A 9,230-nucleotide genomic window follows, 5' to 3' on the forward strand; every position below is an offset into this window, starting at 1 on the left:
AAGATAAAATTACGTACTTTTTAGTTTTGTTTTTGAATGACGCAAAAGTTGGACAGCTTTTCAACTCATTAGGGAGTGAGTTCCATAGACTGGGTCCCTTTATTTGCATAGAGTGTTTACACAGATTAAGTTAAGGATATTATAATCCTACCATGGTTGTTCCTGCCAGGGAAGTGACATCTTACAGTCATCAACTCCCTGTGCTTGCTCAAGCTGGCGGAGGTCTTCCAGAAAGCATATACTGACCGATCTTCCAACTCTGAACTATTTCTTCCTATAATCAGTGCAAATTCGTGTTTTCTTGTGAATGTGAATGCAGTAGGGGAGACTCTGTTATCTTAATAACAGTCTAAACATTCAGTTCCAAGTCTTTAAGGCTAGAAATAATAGCAGATTCCATACTGTGTACAAATGCTTGTACTCGTGTCAGTGGAGGGAAGTAGCACCCAGTAATCACTGCAGAAACATCTATATTTTCTCCGTTTATGTCTGGTTCCCAAACAGGGGGCTATGACCCCCCCTGGAGGGCCTTTGTGTTGTATTTAGGGGGTCCATAAGTTGAGACAGTGTGCAGGTTACGCTATCAGAGGATATCACATGGGGGCCATTAATACACCTACGAGAGGATATCACATGGGGTCCATTAATACAGCTACCAGACGAGGCCCCGGAGGGTAGAAACAGCCTAAGCTACTCCTTTTCAGACGTATTTCATTCACTCTATAAACTTACTTGAACTTGAATTAGACACGGGCCCATTATTGTTGGGGTAGAGGGAGGGTGAATTAATAAAGACGCTTATATGAAAATGGATAATGGGTGTATAAAGAGTTTTGGAATCACAGGTTCAGCACCAGTGCGTAGCCTAGTCTCCTGAGGTGTAATGGCTGCCCATCACCCAGGAAACCTAATATTTCCACTTTCTCCAACGTATGGGGACAAGTTGTGTCCATTGGGTAGAACCCTACAGTGGATAGAACCTATCTACTGTAGTTGTGTTGATCACATCATCAAGGAGTTAAGGGGCCAGATTCACGAAAACCGTTACGCAAAGTACTTACGAACGTGTACATCTTTCCCAATCTTTGACGGCTTTGGTTACATTTATTAAACAGTTTACAAACATGAAAACTTCCCAATCAACTGTCGTTATTGTTATGAACATCCTTCTGGTGCTTCGGAGCTCATTAACAGTTTAATAATTTGAAACAAAGCCGCCAAAGATTGAGAAAAGATGTACAGGTATTTAAGTGCTTTCGTGAATCTGGCCCCTGGTGCTTGATATTAAGCTCCTGGGTCAGTAAAAAGATAATTAATGTCCTCACTCCCATATACTGGTAATGTGCCAAGGACACGTACATGCTATGACACATATGGTAGTTCTACAACAACCACAACTACTTCTACTGCTGCTGAGAATCACAAACAAGGGAAGAATTCCCTAGATATCCCAAGAAAAGCCCAGCCATTTCCTGCGTCAATATATATACCCCTCAACATGTACGTTGCTACCTAACATTGATGCAACCGCTTATAATGGCTATTAACAAGACTCATCAATGCCCAATTGACAACCCATTAGGCAATATCAATCCCAGAAGATGGTTGATGACGTACCAATTCAATCATCAATACTGCCTTAGGCAATCACGAATGAGTTAAGGAAAATATATTGATGCAACTCCAACTTGTTTTTTTAAATTATATTCACCCACAAAATCGCCTGCAAGAAGTCCAAGAAGTAAAGACTTATGGGATTAACTTTTATATAATCACACGACGTCACAGGCAGTATATTCCGAACCAATTGCGAAATTGGTAATAGTTTTAGTTGCCGGAATTGGGGAGAACCGAGGTTATAAAAGGCGGTGTTGCCGGCAGCTCCTTCAGTCGCCCCTCAGCCGCCGAGAAGGTAGGTTGTTACAGCTCCTTCTCCTCCTCAAATATCTATTAATATCCCTTATATATGAGCTCTATAGTAATATATCTTATATCTTAAGGGTTAAATATTCCCTCAGTATCCATAGGTCTAATTTTAATTAAGGAATTTTATCCGAAAAAGTGTTTTTTTTGTCTTAATTTTCTCCGTGTCATTTGATCAGGTTTGATATCAAATTTGTATTGAAAGATATCCATAAATACAACCGATTGTCATCAGATAATATTATATATACTAAACACAATGAGAAGTGTGTATCAGAGAGGAAATATTGTCCGTATAGACCGTTTATGGAGAGAAAAACATGAAGCCTGATACAGTTTTTCGTGACGTTGAAGAACTTTTATTTACCAATTTTACCGCCAAAAAAATGGCCAATTTTTTGGCGGTAAAATTGTCAGTATAGAGAACGTGGGGCCGAAGCTGCCTATTACAACACTAATTGGCACTATAGAGGCTTTGAGATATTGTATTTATTATGTATTTGGACTTGTGTACAAATACATCATTGTGTCCGCTTGTGTACTCACCAAGGTGTACTCACCTAGTTGTGCTTGCGGGGGTTGAGCTCTGGCTCTTTGGTCCCGCCTCTCAACTGTCAATCAACTGATGTACAGGTTCCTGAGCCTATTAGGCTCTATCATATCTACATTATAAACTGTGTATGGAGTCAGCCTCCACCACATCACTGCCTAATGCATTCCATCTGTTAACTACTCTCACACTGAAAAAAATTTCTAACGTCTCTGTGGGTCATGTGGGTACTCAGTTTCCACCTGTGTCCCCTTGTTCGTGTCCCACCCGTGCTGAAGATTTTGTCTTTGTCCACCCTCTCAATATCTCTGAGGATTTTGTAGGTGGTTATCATGTCTCCCCTTACTCTTCTGTTTTCCAGGGATGTGAGGTTCAGCTCCCTTAGCCTTTCCTCGTAGCTCATTCCTCTCAGTTCCGGGACGAGTCTGGTGGCATACCTCTGAATCTTCTCTAACTTTGTCTTGTGTTTAACTAGGTATGGACTCCAGGCTGGAGCTGCATACTCCAGGATTAGTCTTACACAAGTGGTATACAGGGTCCCGAACGATTCCTTACACAAGTTTCTAAAGGCAGTTCTTATGTTGGTCAGTCTAGCATATGCCGCTGATGATATCCTTTTGATGTGGGTCTCTGGGGACAGGTTCGGTGTGATATCAACCCCCAGATCTTTCTCTCTATTTGACTCTTGCAGGATTTCACCTCCCAGATGGTACCTTGTGTTCAGCCTTCTGCTCCCTTCGCCTAATTTCATTACCTTACACTTTCCTGAGTTGAACTTTAGCAGCCATTTTCTAGACCATTCCTCCAGTTTGTCCAGGTCGTCCTGTAGTCTCTGTCTATCTTCATCTGTCTTGATTCTTCTCATAATTTTTGCATCATCAGCAAACATTGAGAGGAACGAGTCTATACCCTCTGGAAGATCATTTACATATATTAGAAACAGGATGGGTCCAAGTACAGAGCCCTGTGGGACTCCGCTGGTGATATCTCGCCACTCTGATGTCTCCCCCCCTCACCGTTACTCGCTGTTTCCTGTTGCTTAGATATTCCTTTATCCACTGGAGCACCTTCCCTTTTACTCCTGCCATCCAACTTTTGTAACAGCCTTTTGTGAGGTACTGTGTCAAAGGCTTTCTGACAATCCAAGAAAATGCAGTCTACCCACCTTTCTCTTTCTTGCCTAATTTGTGTTGCTCTGTCATAGAATTCTATTAGGCCTGTGAGGCACGATTTACCATCTCTGAACCCATGTTGGTGGTGCGTTACAAAGTTATTTCCCACCTGATACTCTACGAGCCTTTTCCTCACGATCTTCTCCATCACCTTGCATGGTATACAAGTTAGGGAAACTGGCCTGTAGTTCAGTGCCTCTTGCCAGTCACCCTTTATGTATATGGGGACTACATTAGCTGTCTTCCAGCTTTCCGGAAGGTCTCCCGTTTCAGTGACCTGTTATACACCATAGAGAGTGGCACACTTAGTGCTTCTGCACCGTCTTTTAGTATCCATGGTGAGATTCTGTCAGGCCCAACAGCCTTTGTCACATCCAGCTCCAATAGATTCCTTTTGACCTCATCACTGGTGAGGTAAAATTCATCCAAGGTTGCTCGGTTTGCCTCCTCATTTAGTGCAGGGGGCTTCTCCTTGTTCTATTGTGAAGACCTCCTGGAATCTCTTGTTGAGTTCTTCACACACCTCCTTGTCATTCTCTGTGTATCTGTTCTCCCCTTTTCTCAGTTTCATCACTTGTTCCTTCACTGCTGTTTTCCTCCTGGTGTGGCTGTGGAGCAGCTTTGGTTGGGTCTTGGCTTTACTCGCGATGTCATTTTCAAACTGTCTCTGCTTCCCTCCTCACTCTGAGGTACTCATTTCTGGCCCTCTGGTATCTCTCCCTGCTCTCTGGTGTTCTGTTATTTCTGTAGTTTCTCCATGTTCTTTTACTCAATTGTTTCGCTACTTTACATTCCTGATTGAACCACGGATTCTTCTGTTGCTTTTCATTTTTCACTTTTTGGGCCGGGATAAACCTGTCTGCAGCTTCCTGGCACTTCTGGGTGACATAATCCATCATATCCTGCACAGTCTTCTCTCTGAGTTCTGTTTCCCATGGTATTCCCCTTAGGAAGTTCTTCATCTCATATTTTCCTCCTCGGTAATTTAGTCTTTTCCCTTCTGATCCCATCCTTGGATAGGTTATCCCTACCTCCACCAAGTACTCAAAGGTCAGTACACTGTGGTCACTCATTCCTATGGGGGCTTCAACTTTGACTTCCCTTATTTCTGACTCATTCAGGGTGAATATCAAGTTGAGTCTAGCTGGTTCATCATTGCCTCTCACTCTTGTGGGTCCCTTGACATGTTGACTCAGAAAGTTCCTTGTTGCCACTTCCAAGAGTTTAGCTCGCCACGTATCTGCACCACCATGTGGGTCCCCATTCTCCCAGTCTATCTTTCCATGGTTGAAATCACCCATGATTAAGAGTCTTGAGCCATTCCTGCAGGCAACTGAAGCTGCTCTCTCTATTATATTAATGGTTGCCATGTTGTTCCTATCAAACTCCTGTCTAGGTCTTCTGTCATTTAGGGGAGGGTTGTAAATGACTGCCACTATTATCTTAGGTCCACCCATTGTCATGGCTTGTGTGTATGTGACTTGTGCTTGTGGGTGAAAGAGGATCTCCTGATCTCAGTCCAACATTGTGGCTTGTTGAGCTTGACACTGTTGTTCCTTGTTGGTGTAACATCTGACCTGAAGAAAATATCCGGATCACCATCCTCCAACTTGTTCAGTATTTTAAAGGTTTTAATAAGATCCACCTGTCATGCCTGGTTAATAGTGTTGTTAGCCCTGTGGCCCTCAACCGTTCCTGGTATGAGGGTTGACTTAGCTCTGGAATGACTTTTGTCTCTTCTTGTATATTGGGACTACATTACCTGTCTTCCAACTTTCTGGTAGTTCTCCTTTTACCAGTGACGTATTATACACCATGGAGAGTGGCAAGCATGGTACTTCTGCTCTCTCTTTTAGTATCTATGATGGGATGTCGACTGCGACCAACAGCCTTTGTCACATCCAGTTCCAGCAGATACTTCCTTAGGAATATGTAATCTCAACTTACATATTCATAATGTAACAACTTATATTAATAACCGAGGAGCTGGTAATCTCACATTCCTCCAGTGGTGCCTGGGTAAACACCTCCATATCTCAGGGGAACTTCTCCTTGCTCTATTGTGAAGACCTCCTGGATTATCTTGTCGAGTTCCTCACACACCTCCTTGTCATTCTCAGTTAACCTGCCTGCTCTCATTCTCACTGTTATTATCTGTTCCCTCGCTGTGGTTTTGTCTCATGGGGCTGTGGAACAGTTTGGGTGGGTTTTTATTGTGCACCCCATACTCGTCCTGTGTGGTAGTTTATTGTGCACCCCATACTCGTCCTGTGTGGTAGTTTATTGTGCACCCCATACTCGTCCTGTGTGGTAGTTTATTGTGCACCCCATACTCGTCCTGTGTGGTAGTTTATTGTGCACCCCATACTCATCCTGTGTGGTAGTTTATTGTGCACCCCATACTCATCCTGTGAGTGGTAGTTTATTGTGCACCCCATACTCGTCCTGTGAGTGGTAGTTTATTGTGCACCCCATACTCATCCTGTGTAGTTTATTGTGCACCCCATACTCATCCTGTGTAGTTTATTGTGCACCCCATACTCATCCTGAGTGGTAGTTTATTGTGCACCCCATACTCATCCTGTGAGTGGTAGTTTATTGTGCACCCCATACTCATCCTGTGAGTGGTAGTTTATTGTGCACCCCATACTCATCCTGTGAGTGGTAGTTTATTGTGCACCCCATACTCATCCTGTGAGTGGTAGTTTATTGTGCACCCCATACTCATCCTGTGAGTGGTAGTTTATTGTGCACCCCATACTCATCCTGTGAGTGGTAGTTTATTGTGCACCCCATACTCATCCTGTGAGCGGTAGTTTATTGTGCACCCCATACTCATCCTGTGAGTGGTAGTTTATTGTGCACCCCATACTCATCCTGTTTGGTAGTGTATTGTGCACTTCCATAGAGTTATTGATGCCTATCAACCTCTGAAAGATTATATACACCCATAAGCTGGGAATACATCTTAGTGAGTATAGTCATGTCTGCCGCTTGAACGAGTCTTTAAAGTTGAGTTGTCGAACTGCTCTTCCGCTCCCTGTGCTGCCTGACGTACGACCACCCTTATCCCTGGCTGGTAGGGGCTCGAACCCGGAATTCTTAAATTATGAATCGAGAGCGCAGCCGACTGTGCTATACCGGGACACGCTGTTGATGTAAACTCTCATAGTTTGACAAACGTCCAGTTACAAGTAGTTTGGGTCAGCCAATTCCGTCCGGCGATCGTTAGTTCCAGGAAGCGTCAATTTCGCGGTGCTTTGCATGCATCTAAACCACTGGTGTTTTGAGGTGGTTGGCGCTATGAATGTGGTGGTTAGTGGAGGGCTCTAGGGCCTCTCTTATGGAGGCTCTAGGGCCTCTCTTATGGAGGCTCTAGGGCCTCTCTTATGGAGGCTCTAGGGCCTCTCTTATGGAGGCTCTAGGGCCTCTCTTATGGAGGCTCTAGGGCCTCTCTTATGGAGGCTCTAGGGCCTCTCTTATGGAGGCTCTAGGGCCTCTCTTATGGAGGCTCTAGGGCCTCTCTTATGGAGGCTCTAGGGCCTCTCTTATGGTGGCTCTAGGGCCTCTCTTATGGTGGCTCTAGGGCCTCTTATGGAGGCTCTAGGGCCTCTCTTATGGTGGCTCTAGGGCCTCTCTTATGGTGGCTCTAGGGCCTCTCTTATGGTGGCTCTAGGGCCTCTTATGGTGGCTCTAGGGCCTCTCTTTGATGCTATTCACCCGCCAGAATTGTCTTATTGTCTGTATCCTGTGTGTGTGTGTGTGTGTGTGTGTGTGTGTGTGTGTGTGTGTGTGTGTGTGTGGGGGGGGGTGTCTGCTTGCGGGGGTTAAGCTCTGGCTCTTTGGTCCCGCCTCTCAACTGTCAATCAACTGGTGTACAGGTTCCTGAGCCTATTGGGCTCTATCATATCTACATTATAAACTGTGTATGGAGTCAGCCTCCACCACATCACTGCCTAATGCATTCCACCTGTTAACTACTCCCACACTGAAAAAGTTCTTTCTAACGTCTCTGTGGCTCATGTGGGTACTCAGTCTCCACCTGTGTCCCCATGTTCGTGTCCCACCCGTGCTGAAGATTTTGTGTTTGTCCACCCTGTCAATACCCCTGAGAATTTTGTAGGTGGTGATCATGTCTCCCCCTAACACTTCTGCTTTCCAGGGACGTGAGGATTAGCTCCTGTAGTCTTCCCTCGTAGCTCATATCTCTCAGTTCTGGCACGAGTCTGGTGGCATACCTCCGAATCTTCTCTAACTTTGTCTTGTGTTTATCTAGGTATGGCGTCCAGGCTGGAGCTGCATATTCCAGGATTGGTCTGACATAGGTGGTGTGTGTGTGTGTGTTTTCACCTAAATGTGCTTACAGTTCGAGACGTGTTCGAATGTCGTCAACAAAGGCCAAAGTCATTAATCCAGCCGCCAAACCCCCTGTTTATAAATGCAAATCTGTTTACACACGACTCACAACTGATGACGTTCGAACACTTCCGGAACAAGTGCTTCACTGACGACTTGTGTTCGAACCACAACGCTGTAAATGCTTCACCCACGTACTACAAATACAAATAATCGCCAACAGAACCTAAACACCTAACCTAACCTATGCCTATATATGCACAATATGTTAATATATTATAATAATTTATATTTGAGAAAATTCCGGTTTTGAATGAACAGCAAGTTAAAATTTATGAATGTGTCTGTGGGGTCGACCGCTGGATGGAATGGACTTGAGTCGAGGACGGGTTGGTATATACAGGCCGTCCTCACGTGCAAATATCCAAGCTCGTTAATACAGCCGCCAAACACCCTGATTATGATTGATAAGCTGTTTGCACACGACTCATGACGTCCGAACACTTCCTCCTTCCCAGTATAAACAAGATTGCTTTAGTTCCTTTCCCAGTATGAACAAGATTGCTCTAGTTCCTTTCCCAGTATGAACAAGATTACTTCTCCTTCGTTTCCCAGTATGAACAAGATTGCTCTAGTTCCTTTCCCAGTATGAACAAGATTACTTCTCCTTCGTTTCCCAGTATGAGCTTGATTGATTTTTTTCCGCAGTATGAACCAGATTTCTTTATTTCCTTCCCCAGTATGAACAAGGGTGAGAGGAACGGTCTGGGTGGGGCGTGTGGGTGGAGGAGTGGGCCGGACCCCGCCCACCACGCCCACTTCCTGAGGGCGGCCCTCGACCTCCTGGTGAACAAGGCCGTCTTCCAGGCCACCAACAGGTCTTCCAAGGTCAGCTGTTCTTCATCTCCTCCCATGAACAAAATGTTCTTGCCCACAGAACAAAACAAAAAGATGTTCTGCTATTTTTTTACAGCAGTTGTTCTTAAATACGTGATATTCCTATGTAAACATCTGTTATTCTTACATAAACATCTGTTATTCTTAAATAAACATGTGTTATTCTTACATAAACATCTGTTATTCTTACATAAAAAGTTGAAAAACTTATCTACAAACAGCTCTACTCCTATCTCGTAAAATTCGACGTTCTTAGCCCCTGTCAGTTTGGCTTCCGCTCTCAAAAGAGTACCAACGATGCAATTTTTAGTCTCCTTGATATAATTTACTCA

General features: G+C 44.3%; 1 protein-coding gene across 1 annotated transcript in view; it reads left to right on the top strand.

Annotated features, from left to right (window-relative positions):
* The first annotated feature begins 1,876 nt into the window (after positions 1 to 1,876).
* b (glutamate decarboxylase-like protein black) overlaps positions 1,877 to 9,230 on the top strand; it is a 25,781-nt gene continuing 18,427 nt past the window's right edge. The window contains exons 1-2 of the mRNA XM_045752332.2: positions 1,877 to 1,912; positions 8,742 to 8,889. Of these exons, the coding sequence (XP_045608288.1) occupies positions 8,743 to 8,889 (147 nt within the window). The 5' untranslated portion in view covers positions 1,877 to 1,912; position 8,742. The remainder of the gene's footprint in view (positions 1,913 to 8,741; positions 8,890 to 9,230) is intronic.

The sequence above is a fragment of the Procambarus clarkii genome, chromosome 5 (genome assembly GCF_040958095.1).
Source record: "Procambarus clarkii isolate CNS0578487 chromosome 5, FALCON_Pclarkii_2.0, whole genome shotgun sequence".
NCBI lineage: Eukaryota > Metazoa > Arthropoda > Malacostraca > Decapoda > Cambaridae > Procambarus > Procambarus clarkii.